Here is a 15,910-nt window from a genome sequence, read left to right on the forward strand (position 1 = left end):
AGCTTTATTAGTCGCCTGTTTTATTTTTGCAAGGAACAGTTTAGAAACAGATAAGGTTGTTCAACTCAGATATATTTAATAAGTACTAGCCATCAAATCTGTCAGAGAGTGCTGAATATGACATTAAATGTTTAAATTTACTAGGACAGAGACTACCAAATCCAAACAGTGACATCTCCAAGAAAATATGGGCACAGTGACAAAGGACTCTACCTAGATTGTGGTATGTCAACCACTGTAAAAGTCTGCCCTAATACCTTGCCCACTACCAGGGTCTGGCCTGAACTGTGGAAGAAGACACCTGAAGAGCTAATCGTCTCATGATGTCTAAGACAAAGCAAGGTCATCTTTCCCATGCTTCTCTTCCACAGAAAAGCAGCTTCTCATCTTCTGGTTCTGATGGCCAGACTGCCTCTGCTCACGTTACCATGGAGACCACAAGAACCTGCGAGAATTGTCTAGGTGGTAGAATATAGAATAACTTGTCATTTTAATTAATATGTGGCATTTAGATAATAATTTATCCTTCTCAGATCTCTGATCATATTGACAGCTAAGCTAACTATAGCTTGACAGCTAGAGAACAACAGGCAACTAGCTCCTTATCCGAGGCAATTTACCACCATGTAAGTTTATTCGTCAATTCATTAGCTAGTTAAAACTATTCGAAAAGCAAACGGGCTTGCTCTGCTTACAGACATCACACTAAAAGATAAGAAACTCTCTGTTCCCAGTGATCAACCACCTGTGTCTCATTCATGATAAATAATTAGATAGGAAAAAATCGTAAAGGTTATGTAAGGTCTGAGGATGTAGACGCTTAAATTATGAGGATCTAAGAAAATGGTTTAGGGTCTAAGGAGGTGTTTTAAGGTTGGTAAATGCAAGGGAAAGCCTAAATGGTGATGACATAATGAGGCAGGAGATCCAAATAGTTGCATGGATTTTAGAATTGTGGGCAATACTAACAGGACTGAGATTTTTGTTAACAGGTTGTGGGATCTGGAGTTTCTGGTGCCTGTCATAGAAGGGTTTCCTAATTGACATGAAAGGCAACACAGAAGAAAGAGGCCTAGAAGTTGAAGAGGAAATTTTCTTGGTGATGTTTTTGAATGACTAGATCCAAAGCTAGGAAGAAGGGAGCTTCTTGACCAACTTTTTGGGTGTCTGGTTCCAGCCATACCTGAGACAGTACCATTGAAGGGGTCCATTCATTTCAATTTCGTCTTCACTCAGAAGCTAGGCCATAGATCACTCGCTCCAGGAGCAGACCATAGAACTAGGCCATAAGCCATCTGCTCCAGCAGTAGACCACAAGTCCAAGAACAAGACAATAAAAATCTCCCACCCAAGGAACAGCCTAAAGATAGCCAGACGAATGGGAGATACCTGATCTCAGGATAAGCCATTTGTGCTGGGCAGCCCATTCTGTGGTTAATCATTTATGATGCACTCCACCTTGGGCATCTCAACACCCACCAGTGAAGTTCCAGATTACTTAACCCTAACACAGTAGCCAATCGAATTGTTTTAATGTCAGGGCTTTGGCTCTTACCAATCACATTAGAGATTTCCTCCAGTTCCCTATAAGAAGGCCTGTGTACCTTGTCTGGAGTCATAGCCATTTCAATGTGGTGGTGAAGCCAGCATGCTGGTTGTTTCTGCGGAGTAAGCACTCTTTGTTCTTGTATACTATGAGTATAGGGTCTTCCTTCAACGGTTCTTGAACCCTAACACTGTTTGGTTGATTTTCCTCCCATCATAACCAGAGGCCTTTCTAGGACTTTGACCCTTAGCCATGGCAAATATAGCAGAACTAGCCAGATCTATGGTAATGGAGCTATTGACCCCTACCAAGGAGGGTCAGGAGAGCCTTCTCTGGGATTCCAGAGGAATTACTCTCTCAACCAGCTACAAGTGATCTTAGAAGATGCTAATATATATTAAAAATAAGGTAAAAGGCTAAAGGAGTCTTCACGATGTCGTTTCTATGAGGTCAGCATCCATCCTGGGGCATACTTTGAGATGACTTGGTTATATGTGCAGTCACCTATGCTTCTGAATGGAACTCCTGTGCTTACTAAGAAAGGTCAATAAACTTACTGGTCCCACTAGGTTGGACTTTGGTGAATTCATACTATGGCCTGTCATTGGAGCACACTGGGGTAACTAGATATTTTCTTGTGTTCCCCAGCACACGGCAGGCAGGTGACTTGTCTAGGTACTTAACTGAACCAAGAAACTGAACCTGTGCTTACGCCATTTTAAGTTTCTAGTACTGGGAACAGACAGCATCCTGCTAATGATGTCAGCTGACACTGGGGTCCCATGGGCACCCACCATCAGTTCTAGGTTCTTATGTCCTGGAACAAGAAACTGAAGACAGTGACAAGCACAATGGGAATTTATTATGGATGAGCTTCCAAAAGAGGAGACAGAGGAGACGGGAGCCAGTCGAGCAGGCCTGCAATGCACCACGCTGGGCTATAAAGTACCCGAGCACAGGATTTTTGGCTCATTTGCATAACACGGGCTTTTCTGTTCATGACTGTCTTGTTCTGTGTAGTTCTATGTGTAAGTTCATATACCGAGTGTCTTATCTTAAGTCCCCATCCAGGGGTGTGTGTTTTCACATTCTGATGAGTCATACTTTACTCAGGAACACCCTGGAGTGCCATTGAGAGGGGACAATGGATGAGTTGAGTTTTGAGGTGGGAAATTCAGTTTTTTTAAATTTATTTTTGTCAACCCATTTTTCAGATGCTAATTTTGTAAGACTTTGTACAAGACTTGGGTCTCACTCACACTGTTCTTTTAGAATAGAAAACTGCATTTCCACTGGAGATGTAGCTCAGTGGTAGACTATTTCTCTGATATATACACTGTCCTGGCATTGATGCCTAGCACCAAAAACAAACAAACAAAACCCCAAAACATTTTTTATCAAGTAGATTGGGTGATATAGAATTGCCTTCTAGAGGGACCAAACACATGATAGGAAACTGATACATAATTGTGGCCTTTTAACCTCAGTTTTTCTTTGATTGGATCAAATGATTTGTGTGCACATATACTTAACACACACACACACACACACACACACACACACACACACACACTCTTATATTTCCCTCCAGAGATGAAGAAACGATGTTTTTAAAAAAAATCTGAAATTTGTAGTTAGGTGACAAGCAATTTTATTTTGCAAAACAATCACTATACAGCAACAAATACATTTGCAAATTGATTGAAAAACATGAACTAACTACAACCAGCCATTGAAGAAATACCTTTCTATGGTAACAGGCTCTAGAATTATCAGAAGAAAGAACCCCCCCAAAGATGGTGTGTTGGAACCTTGGGATCCCAGCATACAGAGTATACTTTTTGTTGAATTTTTTTTTGCTAAAGTTGAAGTGGACTTTCATGATTGGCATTTTTTTTAGGGGTTTTGAAAAAAAAAACTTTTTCCTACATAGGGACTTGGCCTCAATCTACATGTCCAGGCTAAAACTTCTAGGTGTAAAAACACAACAACAGTATTAATTTTAGCACATCAGTCTTGAAGAAATGCCTGAAATTTGCCTTTCCAAATGATAAATCTACTTTTGCCTTGCTACTTCTACTACAAATCATTTCTTTTTTTCCCCCCTGTGGCATGAAAAATGAGAAGAAAACTATAAATGCAGCTAAGTCAGAATCATTCACATTTATATTATTTCTTTACTACTACTGATATAATGCTACATTTTGTTGCTGATCTCTCTTCTACCCCACTTCTGTGTGTGTGCGTGCGTGCGTGTGTGTGTGCGTGTGTGTGTGGAGAAGGTCAACTGTGGTCTATTCTTCCATTTACTGGACCTTCTTCTTTAGCTACCTTCAGCCAAACTGAGCTGGAATTGCACAGGTGTCTTCCCTATGGGTGGGATTTCAGCCCGTCATCCTGCTGGAACGCAGCAGGCAGATCCAGAGAGAGTCAGTTCCTAAGTGAACACGGCCTTTGAAACTCATCATAAACTCGGATCCTTCCTGCATTGTTGCAAGGTACCCAATTGTCAGTTGCAGGAGACCCAGAGTGTGTGAGTTCACTGAAAAAGTTGGCCTTCGAACTCTTCAGAGCTCTGGATACTTACGTATTCTTGAACAGGTTCTCAAAGGCTGAAGCCAAAGAGAAACTGGCATTAGTAGATCTAGAAATGTAGCTGTGCGCCTTTCATTTCTAGATCAGCGTATGTGTATCCCCACAAAAGTGGTGTCCAAAAAGCTTAATTTGAGTCATTATCTTAAGTAGGTAAGGTGGGATCCATCCCACATTCTCATAAGGAAATGAATTTTAGCCTGTGCATTTCTCTGTCTCTGTCTGGTACAAAAAATTCAGGTCCTTCTCATGTTGACTTTACATTCATGTGCGAATCACATTTTCACATAGAACAAGGACTTGTATCCATTGTAATTGTATTAACATTAGAAAAATGATATTTTAGTGCTAGATCTATTAACTTGGGGCTTACATAATTTTATTTTGAATACGCATCTTAAGAAACTGAACTTGAACACTTAGAAAAACCTTTGCTTAGCCTTAATTTTTATAATAAACTGGGTTGAAATTACTTCCTACATAATTTAAAACCACACGGATCATCTATTAACTCTTTTTTTTCTAGATAACTTTAATCCTTGTCTACCAAAACTGTAGGACTGGCCTTCTCCACACACAGACACTCCTTCCATTTCTTGTGCATTCAAGAGTAGGTAAGGAATGGGTTGTCCAGAGTGAAAGCAACCATTACATGGTAGTTTTAAAGTTCTATATTAAAAAAAATTTACAAAGACGTGTGTGTGTGTGTGTGTGTGTGTGTGTGTGTGTGTGTGTGTGTGTGTGTACCTACTAGCTGTGAAGAATGTCTTCGTTTGATGCTAAGCTTTCCATGTGGCTGTCACATTGGCCATAATACTCAATGGATCACTAAACTGCCACCTGTTTCCTCTGCCTTCGCATCCACTTGCCTTCTGTCTTAGACTCTCCTGTACCTCTCTGTCTTATTCATGTTCACCGTCTCCTTTATATACAGGGCTTGGCTTGTTTCAGAGACATAAAACACCTAGCCAACTTTTTACATTTAACCCTTCAGATTCAGTCTACCAATCCTGAGCAAGAAAAAGAACAAATTAAATGTTAAGGAAAAAGTCCACTTGGTTTGATAATGCTTTGTCTTCTTTTGGGCCATTGACTCTTGATTATTCACTTAGTATGATTTGTAAATGAAATTAATGAATTGTGATGTTGAGATTGTATATAAAATAAAGAAATTAGTATTTACTCGTGAATAAATCATACCATGTTCCATGTTCATGTAGAATCCTGGAGAGATGGATTTAGATATCTGTGTCTCAAAGAATATATATATATATATATATATATATATATATATGTATATATATTCTTAATATGTTGTATTTCTCATTTTTGAAGAGGTCTTTGGGAGAAGGAAGCCAAATATCTTCTATCAGAGAATTATTTAATGAATAGATACTATTTGGAGAACAAGAAAAGATATCCAAAACTATTTTTCCTACTTTCAACTTTAGCAAATGGAAAAAGGAAAAGAGAAAGAGAAGAAATGAATAGTAAGGGATTGGTTTCATGAATAATTAGAGGGATAAAACCCAAACTATTCAGTAATTAAACATGAGATAAATCCATAGACCAACAATCTGTAAACCCCTTTATGCATAACTGGACCCACTCCACAAACTCCATGTTGGTGGAAGCAAAGAAAAATAAAATGTTCTAGCATCACAGGAAGGACTTGATTCTGGCACTAAAACAGGGTTACAGCTTTGAGTTGTTACAGAAAGCAACTTCATGCTCAAACTCTTTGTCTTTTTAAAATGTATTTTTAAATAGGGAGAGAACCCTGCTAACATCTACTTTCACATACCTAAAATTGCAACACCAAAGGGTGCAGGAGACACAGATACTGTGAATAAAGAAGTATCATATTCAAGTATATGAGGAAGTATCACAAATGGCCACAGAGAAATATATATATATTTATATCTATAATACTGTATCAAACAGATGGAATGGGGGCATGAAACTGATTGTGTGGACACAAATCTAGCCAATCAACTGACATTCTAATCAGACTCGAGCCCATCCTAACGAAAGTGCATCAATCCTAAGAGACGCACTTTGACACCACTTCTTCAAACACCGCTCAAATGCTTTAATCTAGCTTTTAGTTAAATAATTTATTGGAATGGCATACTCTGATATAATCATCCAGGTCCCAAACATCAATAACTTAGTTGCATCTTTCTTCCCATTTATACAAAATAACACTTTAAAAAATGTGTCTCTTACATGCTCTTTCCTTCCTGCACTCAGACTCTTTGATTTCCTTGAACCTGTAGTAAGCGACAATGGATAGTTTTTAATCTTTCCAACCATAAACAGAATAGGGAAATGAGCAGCTTGGATTTTTAACAAGGCCTTTCAGAATGTATTGGATAGCCTTCAGGCACATGAAAGGTAAAAATGAAATTTTAAAAATAATAATAATAATAATAATAATACTCCATGCAAAACAGAGCAGAGCGAAAATAATTGTCCAATTGTATCCATGTAAAGCCATGTGTTCTTGTTGCGGATGGAATTCAGGTCATTTTCTGCATATACTATTCTTTTTTTTTATATAAAATTGTAACAATTACTACAGTTGGGGGATGAGATTATTTATCTATGGTTTGTAAAGAATGAATATGACACCTGCTCAGAGCCCACTCCTGCCAAGAGCTCATGCCTAAATGGTACTTCAGTGCTAGATGAGAAGGATTCACAAGCCCTGCTTAGCGAGCGCCGCAGTGACGTCCTCAGCCAAAGTGGCCAGCTGAGGGGATTCGAGCAGGTTGATGCTTCCAGAAGAGGAGACATTGCTGAGTCGCCGGGGAGACGCCACGCTTGACCTGCTTGGCGACTGTGTGATGATCTCAGCCCCGTGGTCGACGCGGGCCTTTGCATGCTCTCGGAAGTTCAACTTTTGGCTGTCAATCTGTTTAGGAGAAACATTGGTCCTCATTAGCCCAAGCATCTTCACCAGTCGCCAGCTCTAGCCCACGCTGATAAGAACATGGTGTAATGAATCAACGAAAGCACCCCCTCCTTCCCGTTTTTGAAGTTCTTTAACCAGAGACCGTTTTGATCAAGCCATTTCAGGAATGTAGTTAGGGACTGTCTTTGGATTTACTAAAGTAGTTGCAGGCTCTCTAGTTAGTAACATATCTCTACACAAATGTGTGTGTGTGTGTGTGTAACAACTAATTAAAAACATGGCCATGAAAGAGAAAGAAGATTTTAGAGAGAGGAAAAGGGAGGAGGAAATGATGCAATAATGTATTATATTATGTATATTATAACCTCAAAAACAAAAAAATAACTTTAAAAGAATAGTTCATATGAAATATGCTTGCACAAACACAGGACTGGTTCATGGCCTCATCTCACCTTCACGTTACCACCTCCAGGTACATGGTGAGCATTGTCAAGTGAGCCAACTTTAGCTTGGGCCTTCTCCTTGAAATCCAGCTTTACACTCTCAATCTTCACGCGTCCACCACCTTCAGGAGGAGAAAGCCTTTTTTAAATGCCTTGCTGAAATGGAATCTTATATATATAAAAAACTACGCTCACACAAGGATACGCCATATAGAATGCCAGAGAAGGAATATTCTCCTGTCCTAAACAGACATGGGAGGAATCTGTTAGAATTTTCAGTCTACTTCATTTTGCCTTATGATCCAGGACAATGGCATCTTTCCTATACTGTTATAAATGTTACTTCATGTATTATGCATTACTTTTTTTTTCAAATCTGTGTCTATCTTAGAAACCAGAGTGGTTTCCTTGTTATAATACAACCTCTACAAATAACACAGTAATGAAAATATCCTATCGCATTCTTTCTTAACCTTTGGACTTTTAACCTTTTACTTTTTACTAGAACAAATTAAGTGGAAATGAAACTGTTCTTAACCCATCTTCATGGGAACAAATCACTTATCTAAAAAAGTTTTAAGCTGTGATGGTGCATGTCCTAGAGAGTTTTAGCTGTGAACTCGACACACCCAGAGTCACCTGAGAGAATCCTAATTGATGGCTTGTCCAGATCAGACCGGTCTGTTAGAAACTGTCTTGTTCACTGATTGATGTGGGAGGGCCCCGCCTACTGTGGGTGGCACCACCCCTGAGCAAGGGGGCTTGGACTGTGAGAAGGCTACATGAGTATGAGTCAGGAGGCAAGATAGAGAACAACCCAGGAAGCAGCACTGTCTGTGTCAGTTCTGTTTAGGTCCCTGCCTTTCTTTCCCTCATGATAGACTGTGACCTAAAAGTGCAAGCTGACATGATCCTGTGGTCCCCCTAAGTTGTTTTTAGCTCTTGTGTTCATCCAGCAACACAGCAAAGTGGGGCAGTGTGTAACAGACGATATTCAGTTGCCTCTCTGTATCTGCAGATTCTGTTGTATGGGGTTGAAAATTTGTGAAAACAAATTGCATCGATATTGAATGTCTGCAGGACATTTTTCTTATCATTATCAAGATTTACAGGGCATTTAGATAGTGTTAGAGGCTATAAATAATAATGAGGTGATTTAAACTATATAGAAGGGAGAATATGCAGCACTTTATGTAAGAGACCTAAGGATCTGAGTATCTACATGGAATCTTGGAACCAATCCTCCATAAAGAATGAGCAAGAATACTTCTTTCACTTGTAAATTTTCAACATCAACAACTTTGCCGATGAAATGAGGTGAGTATTTTATTACTAGTTTTACAGGCTACCCTTTAATATGGAATGCTAGGCTACGGCTTTGAATAGGTTCCTGTACAGATGCTAACCTGATCCTACCACTGTGCAGATAACACTGAGACAGGATTTTGATCATACCATTTCCTATAATGCAATTATAATATCATTTCCTATAATGCAATTATAATATCATTTCCTATAATGCAAACAATCTCAGGTGTGAAATTGGCTGATGGTTCTGAAGTCATAACAACCCTTTAAAAGAATTCTTTTCTCCATCCCTGCATACCTCTCTCTGACTTCCAAACACAAGTTTCTTCTACATCATTAAGTAGTAGTAGTACTGGTAGTACTGGTAGTAGTAGTAGTAGTAGTAGTAGTAGTAGTAGTAGTAGTAGTACCAACTAGTATTTATCCATTGTCTTTCAGCCTGCTTGTAACCATGGCTGAGTGCTGATATCTTTCACTTAAAAAGACAGACTAGGATCCTTCAAATATATCTGCACCTAAGAGATTTGTTTCACTTTTGTAGGGAGCTTGATTTCAACCGCACACATTCATCTGGAAGACTTAGATCTTGATCTTTTAATCTTATATTTCCATGGGATTTTGCTTTTAAAAAATGCTTAAAAGGATCTCTAAAAATGAACATGGAAAACACCTTTTCAGTTTGTAATTCTTGATGCTTATGTATCTCTGTAAATTTTTAGGGGTCAGTTTCTTATTATCACATCTTATTCAGTTGAGTTTCCCATATTTGGGGAAATCACAAGGGTCAGCTGGCATTGGGGAAACTTTCCTGATCATAGCATCCTCTCTGACAGATGAGCATAAAGAAAGAAGTCTCATGAAGAGAGAATCTCATGTCTCTTAAGCTTGTGACATCTAACTCTAGTGTGCTAACTCTAGACATTATGTTAATGCCCATCTGCTTGACCAGAGACTTCTTGAAATTAGGAGGTACTGAAATACATCTTCAGAAACTTTCATATTTTTCCTCCTGAAATCTAGCATGTATGGACTATGATGTAATTCACATGTATGGGAGATGTTTCTAAATATGTATCATTTCCTAAAGGATTGTTTTTCCTGTTTTAACCCAGCCTGTGGTTCGTACTTGCTGGTTGTGATGGGATTAGCTTTATTGATAGCGATTCATATAAATGCAATTGTCCTGGTTAGGGGCTGGAGAATGCTGGGACTTTCAACTGAGGATATCAATTACTTATTGTTGCACTTTTGATAGCCTTCGGTAGAAATTATTCCCTTAAAATATCTTTTTTTGAGTGTACGTTATGTCAACATAGTTTGGTTAAAATGTTACTGAAGTTTTCTTCAAAGGAAAGAAAAATAACATGATACAGACACAAAGTGTACCCAGTAAGGGAAGCTTGCCTGGGTTGGTTCTGTTGCTTTCCCCCTAGACAGTCTTATGTAACATTTAGACAAGCCCAGTTGAATTTAGAGATATATGCTTCTGTATTTAAAATACTTTGGCAGCCATAATGAGCTGCAATTATGAAAAACTATAATCTCCATCAGGCTTTAAAGTAATGTGTAGGCATTTTAGTTTGTGCCTTTCGGTGTTTGAACTGTTTTCTTTGCTTTCACAGTAGACACTGCACATTCCCACAGCAACTTTGTGAAAAGATTGCTATTGTCAAGTATCACCACGCTGACACTTCCTTTATGAATTTAGTCATCCTATTTAGCTATAATAGAGGAACCGGATTTAGAAATAAGTGGGAGTCTGTGACAATAGTCTTTTATGTCCAGCAATTCATATACAGAATATTTCTTATCTCTATGACGGTTTCTGAGCATCCAAACTCCAGGTGAATTTGACTAATTCCATCTGTCCAGAATCAAAGAAACCAGTATTTTCTTTTGTATTCTGCAAGAAAAATGGCAATGTGGCAAAATACCTTAGCTATGGTATAAACAGAACAGTACAAGTCAATTGTGCAGTGGTAGGCCAGCTATAGAATGGGAAATTTGAAGATCTGAACAGAAGGACGTGCCCCTGCTGCTCATGAACAGGCAAGATAGGTCCATTGGGGGCAGTTCTGTACCCAGAAATGCAGATTCCATATACAAAGATTCAATCATCTTGATCTGTCCTATCATTTGGCACAGGGCAGACTTACTTCTACGTATTTCTAATGTAGTTGTTCACTCTGAGACTTGCTCTATCTATCTTTGTAGCCAATTCAAAGAGTCCTAATAATTCCCTCTCCTGAATTCTCAACTCAATTATTGTTATTTATCATTTTGACATCATGAGAGATGGTGATTAATCTACTAATCTACATTTAGTTTATATGTTAAGATGCCAAACATATGGCTGAATTATTTCAAATGAGGGCAATTATATTACCATTCTGTATGTATATGTATATAACATACCGTTCGGTATGTTATAAATTGTACAATGTCAAATTTTTCTCAAGCACATCTGACAGTTATCCATTATGATGTATGTCTGGAGGTGGAATTTAGCACAAATAAACTATTTGTGATAATGACTCATGTAATATTCATACTCTTGAAAGAAGGGGCTGGCTGTGGCGAGTGGAAATTTAATTTCTACTTCAAAGTACTATCCTATGAGATACCCTAAAAAGATAAGCGGGTCTAATGTCAAGTAAGCTGGGGGCATATTGCATTTTGCTGAGGATTCCCAGTGCATATTTACTCAAGAAAGATTTGAAGAAATGAATCAGATAAAGGACTTTCCTCAGCTCTGATACTCAATCCCATTTTACATAATGAAGAAAACACAATCTTAGGAAAAACACTTAGAAATACTGTCTTTGGTCACTGTTCATATCTGTAAGACTTGGTGAGTATTGTAGTCTACATATTTTGATAGAGTCCCAATGTCTGTGCCTGCTCTATACACATGGTCTCTTCCAGGTAATTAAGTTCATTGATCCCAAAGGAAGATGCTTAGACAGTTTAAACTTAATTTTCTATTACTAAAAGCACGGGGTATCAAGAGTTTGAAATTTTTTCAGTCAAATTTTTTACAAAAAATATAAAGAACTGTCTACTTCTTCAATCCAATTAATGTTTTTATATTACTCCAAGTATGTTTTTTTACCTGGCCTGTGACGGATGTTCTTTAGAGAGCCACATTTGGAAGTCACATGGCTTAAGTCTATCTTCTTAGTAACAATTTGTACCTGTGGAATCACAGAAAATGAGCTTAAGATGGCTTAGACACAGACGCTCCACCCCTCTCCCCAAAGCTTACACACAAATCTGGACTTGTACCCACACTTGTAACATGTAAGTAACACTACATTCAAACACACAATCACACACACACACACACACACACACACACACACACACACACACACACACACACACACACACACACTGCCATCTGTTCCATTTATTCCAAGCTGGAAAGAACCCAAATAGGTGAAAACCCTGGAATAGAAGTTTTATTAGTAGAAAATAGATAACATTGTAAGAGCATGGGAACATTTATATTAATATGGCAAGCACCTTTTGAGAAAAAAGCCCCACCATGTTAAATTTTTCCACAGCAAAGAAGCAAGAGGAGGATGGGTTATTATTTATAAAGTGATTTTTATGTAGAAGTGAGTAACACTGCTCATAGTAACAAGTCTACCATGAAGACAGAAGAAAATTCAAAGTGAGCTTTCCTAAACTGTTCTCTTATCTTGGCTAAGTAGAATTTTTCTTGCACACTGGGTTAGAAAATGATTTTACTTGCTCTTATGTTTCACTAAAATATTTCATCTGTCTGTGTTTGAAGCAGAGTTTTCTATTGCCTATTGTAGTGGCTCATTGTCCAACGATAGCAGAAGAATGTAAGAATTCCTCAGGGATATGCACAATAAAACAAATGATTCCTCTCTTAAGGAAAGTTAAAAGCAGGTCTGAAGCTCCTACTTTACCCTAGTATAAGAGCTGAAGCTATCTGAACTTATTCTTACTAATGAATTGGAACTAGAGGCATTTGCCATGTAAGGCATCATGGTACATCTTCTGTTACTCTCAAGGGAATAAGCTGGACCAGAGCATCTTCTAGGAAAGAGCACATGATGTTATGTACACTTATACTCGGGAGAGCAACCAACTCAGTGTAGATACCAATCCCAAGGTATGGACCAGCATCCATAAAGGAGCCCAGCAAACCCTATTGTGGGATTCCCACAGCAGAGTACTTTTCTCAGTCTACATTGCTTATTGGGTGACTTCTCTTTATAGAAGGGACTAATATTTTCTTTTCAGTGCTTAAATCCATTTCTGCCTATCTGAAGAGTGAGAAGACAGGGTCTTCTTAGACTCCTGAAGATTTAGGGTTTGACACCCTGTACATTACTTGGGTCACAGATGATCAGAGCCTAACGTTTAGATGGCAGGAAAATAGAGTCAGTTTGATTCACCTGTTGAAATTATCCTTATTTTATGAGGAGCCATGCTTTCTTCGAGTTTAACTGACTGCTTCAACTCTGCCTCAACCAACACGGAACAAGCATGAATTCAGTACTCATTTCTTTTTATAAGATATTATTTACACTAAATGGAAGAGACAGGAAAAAAAATCCCATCAGGATAGAATGCATGCTGGAACTACAGTCTTTTCACTTTGAATTATAGATGAGGTCTTGCTTTGCCAATTTTGTGTTATTTGAAAAGATATCCTAGCTTTCATGAATAATGAATAGTGGCTCAGTTTTTCAGAGGAATAGAAACAGAAATACTCTGGTGACTGCAAAGGCCAGGAAATGGTTAGCAGGTGAAGAGGGTTTGCCATGGCACAGGTAGCAAGCTTTGCCTTCTCAACGGATTTGACAGAGAAGGATGGTACACCCATCACCAAGGCAGCAAGCCATTACCCGAGCTGACAAATGTTTAGAAAGTAGTGCGTCATGAGAAATTCGAGGGAGGGAAGAGGGCGCCGGCTGTGCAGGAGGCTCCACACAGTCAAGGCAGCTTCCTCAGGGAAGCTTCTACTTACATTTCCGCCCCCAGCAGAATGTTTGATGTTATCCTTGGAACCACATCTTGACTGAACTTTGCTAAAATCGATCTTCTTGTTTAAAATCCTAACCTAAAAGGAATTGGAGGTAACATTTTTCTTTCCAGATACTGGGCAGAGAGAACTAGAATGGGGAGGGGTACTATAGAGGCTCTCAACTCCCTTCCACTCATGGCCATGTAGAAGAGCCTACACTGCAACTCACTGTAGCAATGTCCTGAAGTATGGGTCCCTATTTCCCTGGACCCTCAAAGGCCAAGTGCTCCATAGCTTTATGTATCCTAGCTCTACAGATATAACTAAATCAGGAAGAATGAAAAAAAAATACTTGGATTATCCGTGATGGGGAGGCTGACAACACAGGGGCTCTGGCTTGCTCAGTGGTTCAGCACAGTGTAGGTTAGCCCAGGGCCTCAGAGGGTATGCCAGAGCTCTTGTCAGCTCTATGGTGTCACCCATCATTTACTAACTGCCTCCTGACCCCTCTGCTAACATACACTGCATGAGAGAGGCCCAGGCTTGGTCTGCCTGACAGTTCCAAGTCAGGATACTCATTCAAGAATGAATTCCTGGTTCCTTATCGAGATCAACAAAGAACTCCTGGATCTGCTTTCACTGTGCCCTGGGCTTCTGAAGGCCACTTCTTACAACTGCTCCTGAGCGACCATTAGCCATTAGTGGCCATGTGGAAGCATTCTTTCCAATTGCCAAGGTAAGAAAACCAGAGCTGACATATGTTAGGTCATCCTGACATCATCTCAGCTTTCCTGCAGCCTCAAGACTTGAGGCCAATGTTTTATTTTCTTTATTCAGGAAGTCAAACAGTCATCCTAAAAACCACAGCAAATCAGGACCTGGAAAGACATTATTGTGTTGTAACATACTGAAACAGTCATAACTCTTATAATTTCTTTCATATGTCTTTTGAACTGGCATGCTTTGAAGGACAAACAAAATAAATATAGAAAGAACGATTTAGTTTTGCCATGGTCACTGCTGTCCTAGTTTGTTTCTTTTGAATACTTCCGCATAGATTAAAAAAAATCACATTTCTATATCTTTAAGGTATACTTGATCTTCTATCCAAAATCTAAAAAACTTCAGTTTAAATGTACAGTCTTCTTGAGAGCATTAACAAACCTTTAAGTGTTTACAGAAAAGAACCTCAAATTTATTAAAGGGCATAGAATCCTATTTTTAGCTGGGCAAGGTTTAAATCACAGTGCCTCTCTAACATGGACAAGATAGCTTGCCCCTTGCAGAGAAATATCATTGGCAGCTATCACCAGGAGCCCAAGGCAAGGAACTCTTGTCAACATTTAAATTCAGAAGACATGCTGGCTAGGTTGTTCTCTGGGGCATAACAAAACTTTCAATATAAAATCTGTAGGCTTAGTACAGGATTTACAGCTACCATTAAATGTACCGCATTCTAAGAGTTTTACATAAGCTGTAGACAAAGTTGCTCTTAAAACTGTGGTGACCATTGATTGCATCTAAAACCTCAAATGTAAAATAATTTCAGAAGGGAAATTATATAAAGTTGCTCCTAGTAATAGAATTTTACATAATTTTGGAAATGAAATAGAATTTGCATGAAATATTTTACTAGTTTGTGGGGATAAAAGGTATTTCTAAATTTATTTCGTAAATTTCATTTTAAGCATTTAGTCTCACTGCTATCATTAGAAGCTAAACATTGATTCCTATGCACTTACTGTAAGAGTGGATATCAAGGTTGGGCTATATAGATCTTTTTGATGCTAATATTTAATTATTTGATGATTTTATGATTTCCTAAATAAACCAAAAGCATGGCTTTGTCAGTATCATTTTGGCTGTTCTAGGACTTAAAAATTCTATAATTTAAAAAGCTATTTCTGTTGATTTTTTTCCCTAGTTGATGGAGAAATATAAGAAATGTCTCAACACATACAGACCTATTTCCATAGAAATCAAAGCTTTCCTATAAAACCTGATTCACAGAAAAGGTAAAACCGAAGCGTTCATCAAGTTGCATAAATTTTGTTAAGCTACATGTTTGCTAATCTAATTCTTTTTTTTTTTTTTTTCGA

The 15,910-nt window shown here is 38.4% G+C and overlaps 1 protein-coding gene and 1 pseudogene across 1 annotated transcript in view; both read right to left on the bottom strand.

The window, feature by feature from the left end:
- Window positions 1-3,177: 3,177 nt before the first annotated feature.
- The window catches only part of Map2 (microtubule associated protein 2), a 258,927-nt gene continuing 246,194 nt past the window's right edge, over window positions 3,178-15,910 (bottom strand). Inside the window, 3 exon segments of the mRNA XM_032901293.1 lie at window positions 3,178-7,055; window positions 7,508-7,620; window positions 11,919-12,000. Coding sequence (XP_032757184.1) covers window positions 6,840-7,055; window positions 7,508-7,620; window positions 11,919-12,000 — 411 coding nt within the window. The 3' untranslated portion in view covers window positions 3,178-6,839.
- On the bottom strand, window positions 9,522-9,647 carry LOC116899929 (annotated as a pseudogene).

The sequence above is a fragment of the Rattus rattus genome, chromosome 4 (genome assembly GCF_011064425.1).
Source record: "Rattus rattus isolate New Zealand chromosome 4, Rrattus_CSIRO_v1, whole genome shotgun sequence".
In the NCBI taxonomy this organism is placed as follows: Eukaryota; Metazoa; Chordata; class Mammalia; order Rodentia; family Muridae; genus Rattus; species Rattus rattus.